At 45.7% G+C, this 21146-nt stretch overlaps 1 protein-coding gene across 1 annotated transcript in view; it reads left to right on the plus strand.

Moving 5' to 3' along the window:
• The first annotated feature begins 10705 nt into the window (after positions 1–10705).
• BARD1 (BRCA1 associated RING domain 1) overlaps positions 10706–21146 on the plus strand; it is a 43768-nt gene continuing 33327 nt past the window's right edge. The window contains exons 1-3 of the mRNA XM_042822346.1: positions 10706–10848; positions 10947–11003; positions 14505–14650. Coding sequence (XP_042678280.1) covers positions 10706–10848; positions 10947–11003; positions 14505–14650 — 346 coding nt within the window. The remainder of the gene's footprint in view (positions 10849–10946; positions 11004–14504; positions 14651–21146) is intronic.

The raw sequence follows: 21146 nt of genomic DNA on the forward strand, positions 1-21146 counted from the left end.
CCCCCCCCCCAAAAAAAAAAAGCAAAAAGCATCCTTTGGATTTCCACCCAATTCTGGCATTAATAGAAACATCTGCTTCATGTGAAATGTGTCACAGCCGTGATATACGCTCTCCAGTTTCACTTGCAGGTAAAAATAAAACATCTGCTATTGCAATCAAGTCTGCAGATACTGGTCCAAACAAGCTAAAGTTTAGGTACTTAAGGGAATTTAATTGAAACCTGCGGAGAAGTAGTTACAACTGCTCAGGGGGTTTAAGCATCTGGCAAGTAGGCTGCAGGAAGCATCACCAGGGCCTGAATTATCATTTTTTGCTATATTACAAACTCCCCTCTGAGCCTTGTAGATTCAACCTGTCCTTTTTTAAGGTAGGACATGCTCCAGGCTTGGCTCCAGGACAAGAAATGTGGAAGCTGATAACATCCTACCTCTGAAAGCCAGCTCTGGGTTTCCCATCGCCCCTTGGTCTCCCCAAGGAAGGCTCGTTCAGGTTGCAGCACAGAAACCCAGAGCTACCACTCAGAAAATGACTTTTTCGATAAAGCCAGGCAGCCAGTATGCCTGGTTGTCTCTCTTGGTCTGAGCAGGGAGCTTAAGATCACTGAAAACATTGACCCCGGTGTCCCTGGAAGGAACAGAGGAGCACTCTGCATACTGCTACACCTCACCTCTCCGTGAGTGAGAGATGAATGCTGCAGCCAGGGGGAAAGCAAGCTTTTCATCTCACTTGTTTAATGCAATCTCGCTTCAGCCACTCTAGTAACCTTTGTTGGAGGCAGTGGGGAGCAGTAACACGCTGATAGTGTGATCACAGGGCCTCTGTATGTTAATTGGAACTGATGGGCTTCAGCTGAGCTTCATTTAAGAATGCTTTAAAATATTAGCAACAAGGTGTGCACAGTACAACACTAAACAAGTCCCAGGGCTGGGGAGTCAAGGAGAGCCTTCATAATTGGTTGTGTGGATTGTGAGATGGATTCAAATCAGTTCTGTAATTGGAGATGTGGACTAAGAGACACTGACTCAGATCTCTGTCCCAGCTTTGCACAGCTGCTGAGAGCATAGCACTTCTCAAGCCTGATCCTTCCTTGGCTTCTTCCTCAATGCAAGTGGCCACCAAGGGCAGCCAAGGAAAGCTGTTCTGTGGGGCCAAATCAAACAACGGTTCTCTCAGCCCTGATCACTACAGTCAATATTGAGGGTCTGATGGAACTTCTTCATCCTTTCGTGAGAACCACAGTAGTGGTTTTGTCCCTGCACTGGGACAACAAGCATGTTTATAGGTCAAATGAAGGTGTCCAGGTCAACGTCGCTCCAGAAACCAGCAAAGCACAGGATGGGACCCCGGCCTGTCCTCTGTGCCTCAGCTTTCTTATATTGCTGCTGCTTCATTGAAGAGGCTGTAAAGGATTTGGGGGTTTTTACAAGCCAAGAAAAATGTAAGCTCCTGCACTTCATAGTGGAATAGGGTTTTTTTTCAGTGTATGTGAGTTGGTGTAAGAAGAAAAATGGTTTTTAGATGGCAACAGCACATAGCATGATTTTACTCCCTCTTTTTTGCAGACAACAGCTGTGATCTTGCATAGCTATAACAAAATATCTACAGCATATTAGAAGGGAGCGCAACAGAGAAAAGAAGCAGTGGGGAATGACAGAAACGAATTTGCCAGAATTATTATTCCACGACAGTATTTAAATAAAAAAAAAAATCACCCTAATTAATTTAGTTGTTCAGGGAGAGGGAGGAAATAAGGAAGATGGCACTGAAATAGTAAGAACAACATTAGTATGGGACACGGCCAACACTAACTTACTGTTGGCTTTGCTCCTCACGCAGCTTGCATACGCAGTGCTGGCAATGAGGGAGGATGAGCAGCCCTGCAGTGCTGGGGACGGCCTCCTCGGGGGCCACATCATCCAAAATGAGCCCCCCAGATCTCTGTGGTGTGGGGGGAGCCGCAGGAGGCCCTGGGTCACCCCGAAGGGCTATTGTTCTTAGGAGAATGACCAGTCACAGTGCAATCCTGTGGCATTTGAAAGCCAGCATGTGGCCAAATGGAAGGATGGGCAGTGGCCACATGCAGCCCAGGGTGAAGAAAAGCTGTGGCTGATGCTTGCTGCCCATGGAGCAAAACTTGAAGCCTGATGCCTCTCCATTATCCTTGGTTCCGGAAATGAGTCATCACCAGGAAGAGCAATCCTGAAGGTTCTGTGTTGAGAAATAAGAGAAATCCGTGGTGGTGCTCCCCCAGCTTTTAAGGCCCAAAGCAACTATCTGATCATCCACCCCAACCTCCAATTTAACACAGGCTCCTGAATGCCAAGCAGTGACTCTGTTGCCCAAACAAGCATTTTTATAGAGAGGAAACGTCTTTTAGAAAGACATGAGCTCTTCTCAGACTCCAAGAAAGAAACAAAGGAGTGCACCTTGAGGGCATGAGGGAGGATTTATGGTAACACACAGGAGAAAAAATCAAAGCGAAGACAAGGTAATAATTGAGGTTTTTACCTCCATTAGCAGGTCAAGGTGAACTCCCAGCCCCTCCACTGTCTCTGTCCTAGTTGCCAGCTGAAGGGGGGGGTTCACAAAGCCCTGGGCTTTATTGTGCAGCGGTTGTTTCACAGCCAGAGTGTAAAAACAGAGGTGTGTGCAGTGCAGGACGGCACACCTCCTCCATATCCACACCTGGTGGCTTATTCCTCTGCAAAACAGCCATGTACTGAAGTTAAAACGATACCAAGCAGACTGAAATCCAATTAAAGCAGATCCCTCAGGGCTGCACATCCAATTAGCAGAGCATCTTTAATTACACCCGTGGCGTTTCATCGACCTACGCAGAGAGGACCTTGAGCACAGAGCTGCTGTCTGCCTGGTGACCCATATCCATGAGGACTGCTGAAGATTTCTAGGCAGCAGTGACTGGTGGTGCTTTAGTACAAACCAGTGCTTGTTGTTTAAAAGCATGGAGAAACCAGGAACCAGAGCAGGCAGGTCTAGGGATACCCAGCTTGAGATTTAGTTAAACAGAGCCTCCTCCTAGCACCTTATTAAAGGCTGTTCTCCAATTCAAGAAAATAATATCTTTGTAGAGTTGCTCACCTTGCAGATGTTGCTCCCAACAGAGAAATTTCTCCTTAGCCAGCAGGACCGGGCAGTGGGAGGCTGGGCTTTGTTGCCAAGACGCTCCAGGAACCACAGCAGGCACCAGCCTGGTGCTTCCCAAGGAGGCCCTCTTTGCTGGGAGGCTGCAGTGGGAGTTGGCCAGCTGCAGCAGATCCCTCACTTGAGCTGGGTACCCTAATCCCGAGGGATTGCCTCATCTATCCTCTGCTAGCCACAGGAGCAAGGCAAAGGAAAAATAAAGAACACATTTTCAGCATTTTAATAGCAATTTTCTCTAACAGGTGATAGCTGGAAAGCAATTAAGTTGCAAGTGATTCAAAAGCGAACAGATTTTCACCCTCCTCAGGGCAGAGGGGTTTCCCTCTTGTGTGGACTGAATGTTCCCTGCTTCTAGGAACCTGGAGGCTGAAGCATCTGAGTTCACTTTGTTGAGAAAAGTGGTTTTTTTTTTTTTAAAAAAAGCATATATTTTCAAACCAAATCTTAAGAGATGCTAGAAACACGAGAATAACTGTGTGTGCCTCTCAGCTCTCTCTGACATCTCTGCGTGAAGTATGGGAATCCAGAATGCCTTTTCACCCTCATTCTTGAGCGTAACAGCAGCAGGCAGGCAGACCCAGCTGAGAGCCAGCAGTGCAGGCTCAGAGCCTTAGCTGCAAACCTGTCTAAGTCCGTAGTCAGGCTGCCCTGGATTGCAATGGGCTGCAGGACCTCATCTTGTTCCCTAATAATTCCTCACTAAAATCCTGTCAACAAGCACACAAAGCTGAGGGAGTCTCTTCTTTGTCAGCTGTGCACCAGCCTGAGGATTGGTGTGTGTTAAAACCTCACGGATCTCATTTCAATGCAAAATCATGTCAAATTGCACCAAATCATGCCATCCTGCACCATACTGATAGGTGCCCAGAAGCAGGTGTTTCACGTGTCTTCACATGCTTCTTCTCGAGTGTTTCTTTAAGTATCTCCAGTGTCAGTAAGATGAGCAAAATGGAAGACCTTGAACTTAATCAGATTAACAATTACCATCCATCGCCGCAAAGCAGGCTGCCGTGCTGCTGAATTCCTTCTGCTTCAGAAACTGGGGAAATCAGAGCTGCACCTGAGCAGCCCGACAAATAAGGGCAGCTTGAGGCTCCCTGGGAAGGAGGAGGAGACCAATTGCTGGGGCTGACTTCTTTATTCACTTTTTTATTAGCCTTCAGAGCCTCCCTAGGAATTATTAAAGCCTCCCCAGGGAGCGCAGCACTGCGCAGGGAGCATTTGCTCACAGAGCGATGCTTCGTGCTGCAATAACACTCTGTGCAAATGCACCCGAGTGCCTGCACCCGTTCCCTCCCTCTCCTGGGCAGCAAGGTTCTGCTCCTTTAACCTGCTCTCCACGTCTTCGGCATTTGAGAATCCTCATTATAGACTCAGCAAGCAACTTCTTCTTTTTTTCTTTTTCTTTTTTTTTTTTTTTTACCCTGAAACAGCTCTTTGCCACGCATGGATGGATGGCAAAGGCAAAGGTGGTAGGCTTGTTACAAAGCCTCTGATTGTCAGTCACAGGTTTGCTGGGTTAAAGGCAGCCTCCTCCTCGGGGCAGGGCTGTAAACTGGGTTTTGCAAAAATTTGGCAGCATTGGGGAATACAGAAATCACAGAATCACAGAATTGTAGGGGTTGGAAGGGACCTCTAGAGATCATCGAGACCAACCCCCTGCCAAAGCAGGTTCCCTAAACCCTATACCATGGGGTTGCAGCAATGAACACATTCAGGGGAGGTTTGGGGATGAACATTAGCCTACGTACACACACCTACACACAGGGCACTGGAGGCAGCACGGCCGAGGATGCAGTTTCAGACAGAGCTCATATTGCAGAGATGGCAGGAATCCCAGGTGCCAAAAGGACATAACTCTGCCAGAGAACAGAAAAATGTAATTACTGGACGAGCCGGTGGGGCGACAGCCCTGACCCGTGAGACAACAAACCCACACAGCTCCTGCAGAGCCTGATGTTAGGGATTGTTTTTCCACTGTGAATATCCCACTCAGGGTAATTTCCATGCCTGAAATCAGCTTGTGAGAACAATACATCACTGCTTCTCACGTTAGGTTAAATGGCAGGGATGGGTGTCATCCTGGGGCTGCTAAATCCCTGTACTGCTCATCGGCCTCATCCTGATGAATGGAAGCTGCTGTGTTTCATTCCTCCCACCGTGTCCCCCTTGCTGCTTATGAGTTCTGGCTCAAGCGAGAGCTTGGGCCATATTACAGAGCATGCTGTCCTGCACGCTTACAGGAAATATCTTAAAAACCAGGCAGAAGCACGGCTGTGCACCCAGGACAGCAGATGTGCAAAAGCCTGGGGTCAGACAGGGAAGATTCTGGGGGGAGAATTTTTGTTTTTGTAAGCTGCAGCTCAAAGCTGGACACACTGTAAATAGGGATCATTAATCAGCCGCTCAGCAGCAAGTGCCTGCTGTTATTTATCGTAACAGCATAAATCACTGGGAGCTGTTACCATTTTAATTTGGGTTTAGTAGGGATTACTAAGGAAAAAAGTAACCCATACCTATTTAAAACGTACATACCTGTAGCTGCAAGCACACAGAGGCATACTGGGGTGTTTGCTCCTTGTTTTTTCCACAGAAAGCAGCCACGGGGCTTTGAACCCAGGGCTTTGCCATGGTTCAGGCTGGGCACAGGGGACTTGCAGTCACCCATGGATGCGGCACCTGGGGGGAAAAGCAAGGCAGCAGGTCCCCAAAGCAGGGCATGGGGCCGGTGCTCCCCATGCACTGCATCCTCCTGTCTCTGTAGCAACACCACAATCTTCCTTTTTTAAAAACTGATTTATTTATTTTATATGCAGCTCAACTCTGGGTCTATTTAGGCTAAAAGTGGGGCTGAGCCACCGTTGCACCACAGCAAGACCACAGCAGCACCAATGGCATCACGCCCCATGTTTTGAGCCTGGGGCTGCCAGGACCACAAGGATGCTCCTATCATCAAGTCCCTGCCATGGGGCTTGGAAACAGCCTCCAGCCTCCAGCAGAAGGGAAAGGAAAGTGTTCTTGTTAAAAAGTCCTGGCACTTTTCCCTGCAAACATGCCCCGTGCCCACAGTCCCGGCAATGTCTCATCTTGATGAAACTGGTGGTGCCAAGCCCTGATCGATGTCGCAGAGCAGACGGCAGCCAAAAGGCGAATTTAAAAGTGCGAGCTTCAAAGGGGCTGTACGTCTTCAAAAGATGTGCAGGGAAAAGGGAATTAAATCCTGACAAAGGTGCCCTCACAGAAAGGAAATTCTTCTGTGCTCTCTCCACTTGGGGAAGAAAAAAGATTACAGCGCATCACCCCAAGAGAACAAGGCTTACAGTGGCATGAGTGGTGCCCACGGTGCTTTCTCATGGGGTGGGATGGGTGTGCAGGGCCTGATCACGGCTGGCAGCTCACGGCCCCATTGCCCTTCAGCACAAAGTGGGGCTTAGTCCTGATCAGGAATCGGGCGCTGGTATTTGGGAAATGAACATCTGAATATTGAGAGCATTTTAGAGGATTTATTTTTATTTCAACTAAAAGGGAAATACAAAGAACGTTATTTTTGGGCCAGACATTTCCAGGAGGCTTCATGTTGCGAGGATATATTTGTAAATATCATCATAAATCAGATGTAAAGAGAATGAAGGTGATGCAGCACCCACACCTCAGCTCCCCTGTGCCAATCACCATTAATTGCCTCTGTCATTTTTAACCCATGTTTCGTGTGTCCCTGATGAATGGGCACCCACCCAGGGAGTACTTCACCAAGCATTAAACCAGAGCTGAGGCTCGTGTTAATTATAATTGGGCTATTTATAATAACACTAATATAATCATGATAGTGTAATAGGACTAATTAGAGTGGGGCCAATAATAAGAGGGGTCACAGTACAGCAGCCCCAGCGCATTAGGAAATCTGCAGCCAACTTCTTCAAAGGTTTCCCTGCACTTTCATCCTGCTCAAAGGTAATCCAGCATCTGAAAGGTGCTGCAGAGCTCTGCTTTTTCCCGAGCACCCAGGCTTGCGGCACGCCAACCATATGTCTGACTCTGCCTGCTAGCAGATTGCACCAAATATTTTCCTTTCTCATCGTGGCTGAGCAAACAAACACCATCTGCGGGACTCGTCGAGGGAAATCCTGGCCCCCTGCACACCAACAGGATGGGACGGCAGCTATGCACATCCGCCACGTGGCTGTTGGTGCCTGCCCTGGACCTCTGCCCCCACCTGTGACAAATCAGGACCTTGCCTTCTGCGCTCAGATTCAAAGTAATGTATTACTGAAATGCTGGATCCCTTCAGAGGAGGCTGCCTAGCGCTGAGCCGGGCTGTGGGACAGCATTTCAGTTTTAGTGGGTGCATGAAGGCAGGAAGGCACGTTTTTTGCTCCATCTACAGCTATTTCTTGATTTGTTAGGTTTACCTATCCTGACAGGGGCTTTGGGCAATTTGAATCATGCCTGTGTTCTCCCTTGGCTGAAGTTTGCTGGCCCTTTTTTCTCCTTGGAGCCCAGGGGTCTGGGAGTGCAGCTGATGGGGTGCAGCGTGTTCCCTTCTCAAACCTTAATGCCTTTGGGAATGGAACTCCCAGGGGGGCCTTCTTCCTCCCACCTACTTTGCTTTCTATTCGAAACTCCCATTTTCCTACCCTGCAGAGGGTGAGGAGAGGAAAAACCAGGTGGGTGATCTCAATTTCACAAAATCCCTTGCAGTTTTGACTGAGGTGAGGATTCACAGAGAGCTCCTGCTGATCGCTGGGCCATTGGACCCAGGTGCAAATTGCCTGTCACCTCGGGGACTTTGTCACTCACCCTTCTGCAGCACCAGCTCCACAGCACCTGCTCCAGTCAGATCTTCTATGAGCGGCTCCTGGGTTTAGCAATTCACATGGTGAGAGCAGAACCGATGAACCACAGGCGGCTGCTGCCTTTAATTAAAAATGCCATGTCTAACACCAGCAGATGTTCCTGCTGTTGAGCCTCGACTAATAATTTAACGCTGTGTAATGCAATGCTGACTGTGCTGCTTAGTCTGAAAGCCTAATAGACTTTTTTTTAATTATTGCTATTTCCTTCTGGGGATCAAATCCCTCAATATTAAAAATGTTAACATTTGCTTCTCTAACAGCTCTAACCAGTTCCTGCACCAAGTGATTTCCAGAGCCCCGTGTCTTTCAAGTCCACACTGCCATCCAGGAGGTTCAGAAGCTCATGGGCTTTGACTATGCACAACAACCACCCCTAGGGTGGCCTGGCGAGTGAGCTGAGCTCAGCCTGTGAAGGCTTTGATTCAGACATCTGAAGAAAGAGGGAATTCACAGTGCAAGGCTGCTTCTCCTGGAACGGTCTTTCTTCTGTTTTGATTCGTCGCCGTGCAATGAGTCACACAGCGGTGGTCTACTTACTGAGAAGCGACAGGATAACATTGTTAATGAGCAGAATATCAGGCAGTGGTGTCTTTCTATAGGAAGGTCTTTACGAGGTTCGCCACGCTTCAAAATGATGCAGGAAGATGGTGACGGTGCCATCCTTTAACAAACAGAATACAAGGTAGCGGTGCATTTCGTATGGCAGTCTTTACCAGATAGGCCACGCTTCAAAACGACGTGGTAGGGTGGTGAGGATTCTACCAGTGACCTCCTTCAGCATCAGTTTTGCTCCGCAGCCCTGCGCTGTTGGAAATCCTACTGCGTGCTCAGCACAGCCAGTACCACCGCTGTCTCAGTGTGTTCAAGTCATGCGTGCACCTTGCTCTGCTGCACATGACATCAGACCAATGCTGAAACCACTCTACGAGCTTTCTGTCACGCAGCAAATTCCTTTTAAAGTGTGGGAGCTTTATGATGCCAGGAATGGCTTTCCTCATACTTTCAATACTGCATAAACCAAATTTAGCAGTATATTTCTCCCCCCCCCTCCCCCCGGTTTCTGCATCGTATTTTTTTTTTTTGCTCCTGACTGTCTGATTGCTTATAGTAATTCACTGCAGTGGAAGACATTTCTTAGATTTCCATGAGCACCCACTCCTTAACCTTTATAAAACTAGGACGAATGAATCACTGGTGACTTTTACATCTTTCTCGAACACAAGTATTTGTTCAAGGCTGGCTGCCCAGGGCAGTACTTTGCCTTAGTTAAGCTTAGTTGTAAATGTTTGTAAATGCTCACACGATGTCTCAGCACAAAGGAGACCACGCTCACACAAGTGGATTTACCGAGACGGGCAATAACCGTATTTCAGCCGGGGGAAAGGCAGACGAAGTGCTTATCTGTTTTATTGTCCTATACAGTATATATCGGCACCTCATATTTTGCGAGCATAAATGCCACGTTGACTTAAGAGCACTATGGATCATGTGGTGTTTGTAATTTTGGCTCAAACGCTTTAAACCGCGTTCAAGTTGCAGCTGGGCAGCAAGTCCATTTGCCACCTTCTGGCACGACGCACCAGGGGATCATAGAATCGTTAAGGTTGGACAAGAGCTCTAAGATCACCAAGTCCAACCCCAACCCACCCCCTTCATATGCAGCGATCACATCCCTCAGTGCCACATATCCGTGGTTCTGGAACACCCTCAGGGATGGTGATAACACCACATCTCTCGGGCAGCTGTGCCACTGCCCCGCTGCTCTTTCTGAGAATAAATTGTTCCTAATATCCAACCTGAGCCTCCCCTGGAGCAACTTAAGGCCCAAATGCTGGGCGCTCATTTTTTGAAGCGCATGCAAAGAGCACAGCATCCTAGCAAGAGCGAGGAGGACGTTCAGCCTGCGAGCTGCTGATGTTTCATGGCTGTTACTGGTTATTCTGTGAGTTTATCCCACTTTCAGAGGGCTGATAGAGCAGGTCCCTGTCCCAGCTGCGTCGCCTGCTATCCTTCCTTGACTGCACTGATATCACGAGCACACGATGGGATGAGGCACCACCGGGGCTGACCTTGCATCGATGTTCTCCTCGCACCTATGGCTAATAGCAGCAGCAAAAGGCAACATTTAACCTTCTATAAAAAGCCATTCAGCCGAGCTGTTTCCCACACCTTTCACCAGCCAAATCTGCCCGCTCCTCATCGCCGTTGTGATGAAGTTCCCTCACAGAACGGCCCGTTGCACCGAGATTTATGGCACGCTGCTGGAGCTTCTCAACGCGAAATGTCAGTAAAGCCCGTTACGTATCACTTCTGGCACTTCTACTCTATCTTTTATTTGGCTTGGGAGTTATTTCTGCCTAAAAGTGATAAATTCCCGCTGGAGCCGCATTATGTGCTCCAGTAATTACAGCATGCAGGGGAGGTGTGGGCAGCTCCCTCACAGCAGCCGCTGTAGGAGCGGGAGTCAGGCCGAGCCGCGGGGCGTTGCCACAAAAACACCACAAAATCGATACAGGCGCGCTCCCACCCCGCCGCCCGCCATTCCGCTCAGTCTCCACCCCCCCCTCCGTGAGCGGGGAGCGCCGCAGTCTGAGGGCGGGCTCCCCGTGTGCGCATGTGCGCGAACGGGCGCGCAGCGCTTGGCGCCTGCGCAGTGGTGGCGGGCGGGGAATTTGGAGTGGCGGCGGCGATGCGTGAGGCGCTGCGCGGCCGCTCGGGCAACACGCCGGCCCAGGGCGGCCAGCCCGGCCCCGTCGCCTCCATGGCGGGGCCATGGGCGCACACCCGAGCAGCGCTGGAGGGGCTGGAGAGGGCGCTGAGCTGCTCCCTCTGGTAACGGCACCCCCTCCCATCCCCTCCCGCTTTCTGCCCCCGGGCTCTGCGAGCCGCCGCGTTACGCCTAACGCTTTGTTTCCTTCCTCTGCCCGCAGTGCCGGTGTGTTGCGGGAGCCCGTGTCTCTGGGGGGCTGCGAGCACGTCTTCTGTCTGTAAGTAGCTCTGAGGGTGGCCCGTGCTTCTCTGAGCTGGGCCTTGTGCTGCCCGGGGCTGTGCGGGCTGTGAGAGCCCCGTCAACCCAACCGTTCTGAGATTCCTGGGTGCTGGTATTTGTGCGGAGTCACTAAATGGTTTGGGTTGGAGAGGACCTTAAAGAGCACTGAGCTCCAGTCTCCTGTCGTGGGCAGGGCTGCCATCTGCTGACTAGGACCACGTCTCAGCTGGCCTTGGACACCTCCAGGGTTGGGGCACCCACAGCTCTCTGGGCAGTAGTGCCAGGGCCTCGCTTCTCTCTGGGTCAGGAACTTTTTCTTGACATCTAACCTGAATTCCTGCTCTTTTAGTTTAAAGCTATTCCTCCCTGTCCTATTGCTATTAGATCATATTAAAAAGTTGCTTCCCTTCTTGCTCAGAGACTCCCTTCAGCCTCCCTAGCAGCCTGCGGTGAGGTCTCTTCAGAGCATTCTCTTCTCCAAGCTGAACAAGCCTTACTCCCTTAACTTTTCACAGGGGAGGTGCTCCAGTCCTTTGCTTATCTTCATGGCCCTCCTCTGGACCTGCTCCAGCAGCCCCACGTCCTTCTTGTGGTGAGGGCCTGAGATCTGGACATAGTACTTCAGGGGGGCCTTTAAAGGACAGAGTAGAGGGGGAGACTTATTACTGTGATTATAGCAGAGGAGAGGGTTGGTCGCTTCTAATTTCTGCTCATAAACCAGTCTAGAGATACAGCTTGTTAAAGCTGTAGTCGCTATGCCAATAATCACAGGATGTCCCAGGTTGGAAGGGGACCTCAATAATCATGAATCCCCAACCCCCTTGCCACAGGCAGGGCCACCAACTTCCCTATTTAATACTAGACCAGGCTGCCCAGGGCCTCATTCAACCTGGCCTTGAACACTTCCAGGACATCCACAACCTCCCTGGGCAGCTGTTCCAGTACCTCATCGCTCTCATAGTAAAGAACCTCCCTGGGACATCTAACCTAAATCTTCCCTCCCTGAACTTAAACCATTTCCCCTTGTCCTGCTGTTACCTACCCTTCCAAAGAATTGATAAATTAAATGTGTAGAAAGACTCGCTGCCTGTACTGACAACCTATTTACTCCTTTTCTTTAGCTTCACCTTTCTGCTGGAGCTTTCTACTGTAGGCCTGAATACTAAAACAGTAGCAAAAGATAATTTCTTGCTTTTGTAGAGCTGATGACCTGGCAGATGCTCTCAGTGTCTCTTCCCTGTGGAATGGATCTTAGTACAAACGATTCATTTTCATCTAGACACGTGGATTAAAGGCCCAGTTTTGGCCTTTAATTGCTGTAGAAGGTTCTGCCTTCTGGAGCAATTCCTTGTTTCAATTCACTACCTGCCCACGGTGTACTTGGGGAAGTAAAATAAATTCCAGAAGATTGCACAAGGTGCAATAAGTATCTTCATATCTGTCTTATAAAGTGATTTTGTAGGTATAATGTGGATTGCTGGAGGGTAGCATGACAGTGGTTTAGTAAACATAATTACATTATTGGGTATCTGAGGCCTTGTGGTTTTAAATTGGATAATGCTGGCTTATTCTAGAGGATGAATTTCAAATCCACCGTTGAAAGAATTCCTTGGTTTTAGAAAAACTGCCAAGGCATCAGAAGATGGTGAGTGATGTGGTTTGCATTGGTGAGGTTGGAAAGAGGAGCCAGTAAGATTCTTAAGGGTACCCCAGCAGCTCTTCCATGCTGCTGAGAAAGCTTCTTTGCCATTATCCCAGCTGCAGTACCCAGTCGTTTCTCCTTCGTGTGTCCAACCTTTTAGTCATCCATTCGGTATCCTTTGATGGCTGGGTCTTGAATAGCAGCTGCTCTTTTACATTAATTTGATCACAAACAAACTTGGCAGGACATGGGTTGGACCTGTAGAAATTGGGACGTGAATCGTTTCTGATCCATTGCTAAAGAAATAACTTTTTTTAATATGCTTGGGAAAGGAGTGGGGTGGATGGTAAGTGCTGGCTTATGGTGTGTTAAGTGAAATGAAATGTGTGAAAGTAATGAAATGCAGTCGTCAGGTAACACATAATGTAACTGGTTCTCTCTCAGCATGGGATTTATTATGAGCAGGGATATTTGTTAAGATTTGTTCCTGCAGTTTTGTCTGAGTAACTCTAAGTTAGCTGCAGTTACTGGCTGATGAGCGTAAAAAGCTAACAGCTTGAAGTAATTAGGAAATGTCATCGTATGAAAGTCCTGTTTCCTTTGCACTGCCTTTCGCAGACTTGGGATGCCAGAGGCCAGCTTTCCTGGAGAATGAGACCTGTGAGATTCTCATCTTTGCTCAAAGTGTTTTGTCTGTGCCACCTGGGATACATCAGAGCCAAGAGCTGTATGTCAGTCTTTGTGGTTTGAGACACAGGGCCTCAATGTTGAGGATCTTTGTGCTCCAAGAAGACTGAATGAAGTGCAAAACACCAACACCTAGCAGTAGCTTCTACATTCTTGTCTTGATATTATCTGAAGGCATGGATGGTACTTGTGTGATGTTTAAGGGAAAGATGCCCGTGCAGTTCTGCAAATAGTTCTCATAATGAAATTGGTAGTTGTTAAGCTTCTGGCTGTATCACAGAACCCTAGAATGGCCTGAGTTAAAAGGAGCACAATGCTCATCTGGTTTCAACCCCACTGCTGTGTGCAGGGTCACCAACCAGCAGACCAGGCTGCCCAGAGCCACATCCAGCCTGGCCTTGAATGCCTGCAGGGATGGGGCATCCACAGTCTCCTTGGGCAACCTGTTCCATATTGGTGTTTACAGCCTACATGCATTGACTTTGATCTTCCTGTCCAGGTAACAGTGCTGTGGTATTACTTCTGTTGCTCCAAATTTTTAATATGATCTGCTCATGTTTAATTTTGTACCTCTGCCTAGAGCTGTGCATTCTACATGGTGGCAAGATAGCAGAGACGTTGTTGAGATTAATTCAGTCTTGATTATGTGAAGTTAAAATATGTTTTGTAGAATAGATTGAAATTGAGAAGTTACACTGGATGATGGCAGTAGCAAATCATAAAGTCCCCCCATTGGACTAATGAATCTAAGATTTGAAGCTGGTGTCACAATAATAGTATTAGCAAGAAGCTACAAATGTTACATGACCTTTATTCAATAAACCTGTTTCTCCCCCATGTTATCTATTTATTGTTATCTAGAGACAAACAGCGATGGAACTTCAGCACACCTTGGAAATTTGGATCAAATTGTGGCTGTAGCAGTCATGTGATAACCATGACAGCACCCTGGCAAGGCTCTAGACTTAGCTTGCTTAATTATGGCTTGTCATACTGCCGTGATAAATATGTCCTCTCCTGTGCTTGTGACTAGCTCATATTTGCTTCACAATAGTAGTTTGTCAGTGTTAAGGGAAGAGATTCTCTGTGAGCCTTTGGCTCTGGAAAAGCTATACGCAAGTACAATAGATAACTTACACTGGGTAATAGATTTTTACTTTTGACTTTCAGATCTTGCATGGGCGACCATGTTGGCAAAGGGTGCCCGGTGTGCCACGTGCCAGCCTGGGTGCAAGACGTGCAGATAAACCGTCAACTGGATGACATGGTCCAGCTCTGCAGCAAACTGCGGCGTCTCCTGGGTGCAGGCACCTCAGGTAAGAGCAAATATGGGCTTCTGACAGCCGTCGATTCCAGACTGCAGCGTTTCATCTTGTGTACTTTATAGAGAATGAGCAGTGCAGCTCTGTTTAAGATTCTGAAAAGCTGTTACAAACCATGTTTGGGAAACTTGATGTGAGGGGAGCTGTCTGTATGGATTGCTGGTTCTTCAAATCTGTTTTACGAAGAAATCTGCATGAGCGGGTTATCCATAATTCATTAGAATCTGTCTTTCAAAATTAGATGAAAGTAGGATGTATTCCCAAGTCTTATGGCAGTTAGTTGAACACACAGGGGCACAAGTTGTGGTGTCTTGTGCTCCTAAGGGAACACAAATGTGTAACATCCCATAGTACACACTTCCTTAGGAGGGTCTATTAAAGGATTAAGACATTATCATGCCCTTCAGTGATTTGCATGTCAAGGTATGCATGGTATCCCAGTAGTTTTCAGTTTGGGGTTTTTACACACAAAACTCTGCTCTCTGCCTAGAGAGAAAGGGGGGCAGGTCTTAATTCATTTATTTTATTCTGGTCCCTAACAGTGAGCTAGTTTTCTACAATGGGATTTTGTCCTTGTTGATTGTACAAGAAGATTGCAGAGTCTGTGCACTGGAAATTAACGTCTATCAAATTTCAGACTGATTGTCAAAGTGGGAAAAAATGAACTGAGTGTAGGTGAATGGGTGACTCTTCTGTAAGCCTGGAGAGGAGCCTCTTATGTAATACTGAGTTTTAGAAAACACTCATTTAGTTGTCAAATGCAGAAAAAGGAATTCTTGCTTCATTGTTGCTACTTAATACGTTAGTCTAAATAAAGGATCCTTTATCAAAGTCTGTGTTCACCTTTACGTTCATTAATGGGGCAGCTCCTTTTTGGCATCAAAATACACTGATTGGATGAGACTGGAAGCCTGTTGTCCATCTGCTAAGGAGTATCTTCTCTATAAATCAAGAAATCTTCTGGAGCATAGGGAGTTCTAGGTGATGGCTTATGTGCAATGTCAGGGAAACGTCTTGGTGGTGAAGCCTTGTTAAAACCCAGCTGGAGGAGAATCTCTGGGAGGAGGCACTTGTGGTGCTGTAAGCAAACTGTTTAACATGCAGCTGGTTACAGTTATTGATACGGCTTGAACGTTCTGCAGATCTTAGAGATGGAGTGACTCTTACAGAATGGTGTGAACTTTCACTGTGCTAGAAGTTGGATACTACATGTAATGCCGTAGCACTTCTAAAATGAGGTTTGTGTGGTGTGGCTTAGCCATAGAAAAAATGAGGTTCTTTTCTCATTTGTTGTGTTTGGACTTTAAAGCAGGCTTTAGGTGAGTGTTTACAAGAGTGTTCTGTTTGAAGCTGAAGTTATGAACTAATGTGGAAGCTTGCTTTCTATCACGCCTTGTCTATGCTCTGTGAAGCATCAGAGGTCTTTCAGATGTTACGTAATGATGTGAAGGGAAAAAAATCTGAGCTCACTGTGATGAAAGGTGCGGATACGTATGTGAGTGAGCACGCTTCTAACGGAGATGTCTCATGCTATGGGAGATCATAGCTCCAGATTTTTGAGAACAAATCCTTCAGGATGCTTTGTCATTCTTATTTCTGGCAAATCTGTCACTTCTGGTAGACATTTGTCTTGAAGTTAATATATACGAAGTGAAATGTTTGAGTTTGGAAAATTGAGCTCTTCTTGTTTAGAAGTTGCTTTCATGTTCTTCAGGCGCTACTTCTGCCCCGTCAACAATGTTTTCTTCTCCTTCTGTTAGAAGGTCAGCAATCATATTTCTATGGAGCAAAGGAAAAGAAGCAGAAGAAAAAGCAGTTGAAATGGGAATTGTTTCATACATCTGTTTTTGAATATCTGAAAAGGTTAAAGTTGAAGCCCTGGAGTTCCACGGTGCTCAGGAGGAGGGATCTTGCCTGCTAGTCCTCTGGGATAAAGGACAGCTTTCTGCACAGCTGTGTTTGTTCTAAGAAACTGTAGCAGATAATTCAGGGAAGATTGCACAAAACAAATTATCCTTCTCTTTTAATTTAAAGGGAAGCGCAGCGGATGACAGTACAGAATAATATGAGGGATGTGACCAGCGAGGACTGGCAAATAGCTTGCATTTCCTATTCACATTCTGTAGGTTAGCAAAAGCTGAGTCTCAAACTGAATTCATTAGAGATATTGCATCCTTCTCACTGCCCACTGTTGGAGATTTACAAGGATAATGGGAATCTGGCTGGCTGGTTTCATAGATGGAATATTTGTGCAACGCTCTTCAGTTCTTATGCCATTACTCTTTAGTGTTGCCAACTCCAAGACCTCTTGAGAATTGTGGTTGATGGATTAACAGGCTCAATAGGGGCCAGTTTAGCAGAAGCTACTGAGATACTTCAAGACTAGCTTAAAAAAACAAAGGTGGCTTCCTTGGAAAGAACAAAAGATTTTCTGGGCTTTTGCTGGTGGTCTTACAGGTGAAAAAATAGCTGCCAGAATTGGTCTCTCTTCTGTTTATTAGATTAATTTTTTTTTTTTTTTTCCAGTTGAGCAAGAATGACAATAGTGAAGTTTTGGTGCTGCTAAACAGCACAGAAGATGGACAGGAAAAAAGAATGTTTCTTGTGTGTGCACCTAGATGTTTGAAGCACTGACTCAGAGGCATGGACCACGGTTGAGAAACTTGCTACAGACCCCAGTCCATGCAGGGCACTTACGTTAACTCTATTTTGTGCCTTTGTTGTGGAGCAAATATTTGTTGAATACACTCCAAATCTAGTGGCTTTGGGAGCCCTATTTAAGATCATGACTTTTGTATTAGAAAGGTTTCAGTCGAAGCACTGTTCTCTTCCTCTTGACACGGGGCCTTGGACTCGATGATCTCTAGAGGTCCTTTCCAACCCCTACAATTCTGTGATCCTGTGACTGGAGGGGAGAGGCTTACACTAGATTGGAAGCATTCCATGGTGAATGTCATGAAGTAGTTTAAGACATTATCACCTCAGTGGATGAGAAATGTTTCAATCTTCCAGCTTCATTTCAGAGCTGGCCAAATATAAACAAATTTGTGTCACTTCGTGTTGAAGCAGACATGGAAGTGCAAGAGATTAGCCACAGCATAGCAACTCCAACTAGTGAGTCTGCAATAGCATGCACTGTCCAAAGTCACCTTCAACTTATATACTTCCAAAAAACATGGTGTTGTTTTAATGGCTGGTTTTAGCAGAGGGTGAAGCTTGGTGGTGGGTTTGTTCTCTCTCATGCTTTTGTTTGTTTTGTTCAAGTTCAGTTTTTTTCTCTAGAGAAGTTTCTTACTTCACATGAAAAATAACTTGAATGGAATGCGTGTAGACAAGAACCCTGCAGGCAAAAATGCGTGTAGTCAGTTGCATCAACATCAGATAAAGGAGTAATCTTTCAATCTGGGGTTACTTATCAGAACAAGTTCCAAATCAGAAGCTTTTTTATCTGGCCAGTGAGGTGTAAGATTGCCTTATTTTACAGAACTAAGGATGTGTTTGGTTAAAGCCTCCAACGTGTGGATTATCACTTTCACATTTTGAGGACATCTCCATACTGTCTAGCAGAGAGAGATCATAGCATCTTTCTCCTGAGAGTATGGCTGTTTCTGTATCAGCTAATGGTGAGTATTAAGCAGCCTGATTCCACTTCTGGCTTTCGTAGGGTAGAAATGTCCCCATCTCCTTTAAAAAGAAGAAAGAAGCTGTTAGTTCTTGGATTATTTTCACTTTCTTGTCTACCATCCCGTAGGATTTACAAGGCTTTCTCCCCCCCCACCCCACTGTTTTTGATTCCCTTTTCAAGCATAGCTTATTAATTGCATTTACTCTACAATATAAAATCACTAGCATTACAGTGGGTAATTAGTAAGAACTTGTTGAATTGTGGACAAAGTATGTAGCTGCAAGAGATGAAGATGGATGATTGACAGTAATGCTCTTGACAATGATTTTCTAAATGCTACAGATGTTTGTGTGATATTCTTTGAAAACATCATCATAAATGATCCCAGCAGTCACTTGGAGGTGATTTTACCTTATTCTTTGTAGTGTAATCTGCTTCACAAAGCATTTCATCCCCAACCCTTCTCTTTCTCACACAAAGCTTAAGCTTTGCAGGTATTAGTCAAATTTTCACAGGTTTGTCTTGATATTGGTGGGCAGTAGGAGAAATTAACTTCTGATTAGTCTTGATAGCATCACAGGTCAGTTTCCCAGCTTTCTATTGTGGAGGGGGGGGATGTTGATCTGTTGTAACAGATTGTATTGCATTTCATGTATGCTGTGACATTTTTCTTAATAGCTAAAACCGAGGTTTTTTTTGAATAGCTGGAATTTCTCCCCTTTTCTCCTGTGCTGAATACTTAACTTGCAAAATAATCATTCTTCAGTGAAGGCTCTAATGTTGCACAGATGGTACCAAAGCACTTCCCTTTGATTTTTAATAAGGGACTAGTTTGTCAAAGAGATTTCTCAACTTCTGTTCTGAAACCCATAATAGAGAATAATTTGAAAGGCACACAATGTGCATCATTATAGTCCTTTGATGCAGATTAATGATAGCTAAACTACATATTCTAATTGCTTCTTTTTTTTTCCCTGCTCTGGTCTGTTATTGCACTACAGCAAAACTTGGAACCGTGGCACTCCAGTTGTATCTACCATTATTTTTGTCTACTCTCAGTCCTTTTTTTAAACACTCAAGAAATTGAATTCTATTAAATGTCAGCGTTAAGAAACTTGTGTTTATTATGTGCCAAGAGCCTAATTTAGAAAGCATTCAGATATGTTGTGTATGTTGATACAGTATTTAGTACATAAGCAAAGGAGAGTAAATATGTTGCTTTTATGGTAGGCTCTTTCTAACACTGCTATTGTGGATAATCTTTACACTAATATCAATGTTTAAAATCTGGAATTAATAAGTCATGCTTCTCTGATTTACCTTGTCTCAATGAATCTTTTAAAAAAATAAAGCTTGCATGTATTAATAAACCAATTACATCTTAATCATACACAGTCACTTTTCCATTGCTGTTGAGATGAAGGCTCTGAGAATTGACTTCCAACTTCAAGACAGGAAAGAATTTCTTTGGATTGATTTTTTTTTTTTCTATGAGCAGTTTTCTCTGAAGGTAGTTTGACTGAATGTACTTTGCTACCAGGTAATTCCCTCTTTATATAAATGAATATTTGCATAGTAAACTGCAACAACTTCCTTTCAGCTTCTAAGCACTGTCTTTTCTCTCTCTGTCCCAGCTCTGAGTCCATTAAAGGAAGAGATTTTCAGGGAGGATAGAAGTGCCATTTGTCCCTATTATTTATACTCCCTGCCTTGTGAACTTCAGAAACAGATGAGAGGGAAGCAGAACTTGAGAACAGCGTTTCTTAGCAGTTGCTGTGCAGAGCTGTTCAGGTAAAGCTGACGGTTGCTACGGGACATTCTGACAAATGGAGTTTGTGAAGAGTGGCCAGAGGGCACCTACCACCAGAGCCAAGCTGCAGGAGCTTCCCTGGGTTTGCATGGCTGGCCTCTGGGTGTGTGAAGGGAATTTTTCACAGTCTGCCTGGCATTTTGATCTCTTTCTGTGAATGCCTCCTCTGTTCAAAAACATGCTCTTTGACATGTGAAGTAGTCAAAGTGAGGAAAAATAATCACAGGAAAGCATTTATTTAGTGTGTTTTCAGCAGGTGTTCACTAACCTGACTACTGGGTCCCTGATGAGCAACCAGTAATGAACAGATTCGTTGAAAAACTCTTGTGGTGAATTTTTCACAAGCTCTCTTGCTGCCAGAAGTGGTATATGGAGAGCTTCCAGTGTAAATACTTAATTGTGTTACACTGCTTTAGATCCTGCTTCTGAAGGGCAGTGCCTTTGATTGCGTTTGTCACTTGGGCTTTAAAGTCTTCCTGTGCTGTACACATCAAAAAGAATTCTGTCTGTCACAAAATTGTTGGACAAATTACTTTTGCAAGCTGATTTCATTCTTGCTCTTTACTTGGAGACGGCTGGTAGTTCTAGCAAGGCAAATATTTTAGAAGGGAATCTTGTTGTGTAAACAATGAAGGCAAGACAAATAGTAACTCTTACATTTTGCATCTGTTTTGCAATCAAGTTTTTTTTCTGAAGATGTTATTGTCAAAATGAAATTGGGTATTATGTTTTCCTGAAGGCTAGCTTGTTGTGAGATTTGAGCCTCAAATTCAATCCTTTTATCCTGTTTGTACCAAGCCCAACCCTATCAGAGAGCCAAATAGCTGCAGTTCTGTACTTGGTAATTATCTTGCTGGTATGGCGTAGCTTTTACTAAATAAGTAAATGATTGATTAGCTAGCCTCAAGCTGTATTCTTAAATACACTTTTGTCTGATGCCTTAGATCATCCAGCTAAATCTCCTCGTACCTAGGAGTCTCTTTTCATTTGAGGGGTAAGTAGGGTAGTTTAAATCAAAACTAAGGAAATGTTTAACCTTGAAGTGCTCTGTTAAA

Source organism: Centrocercus urophasianus, unplaced genomic scaffold (genome assembly GCF_019232065.1).
Source record: "Centrocercus urophasianus isolate 14NV4802_14NV808 unplaced genomic scaffold, USGS_Curo_1.0 seq_20, whole genome shotgun sequence".
NCBI classification, from domain to species: domain Eukaryota; kingdom Metazoa; phylum Chordata; class Aves; order Galliformes; family Phasianidae; genus Centrocercus; species Centrocercus urophasianus.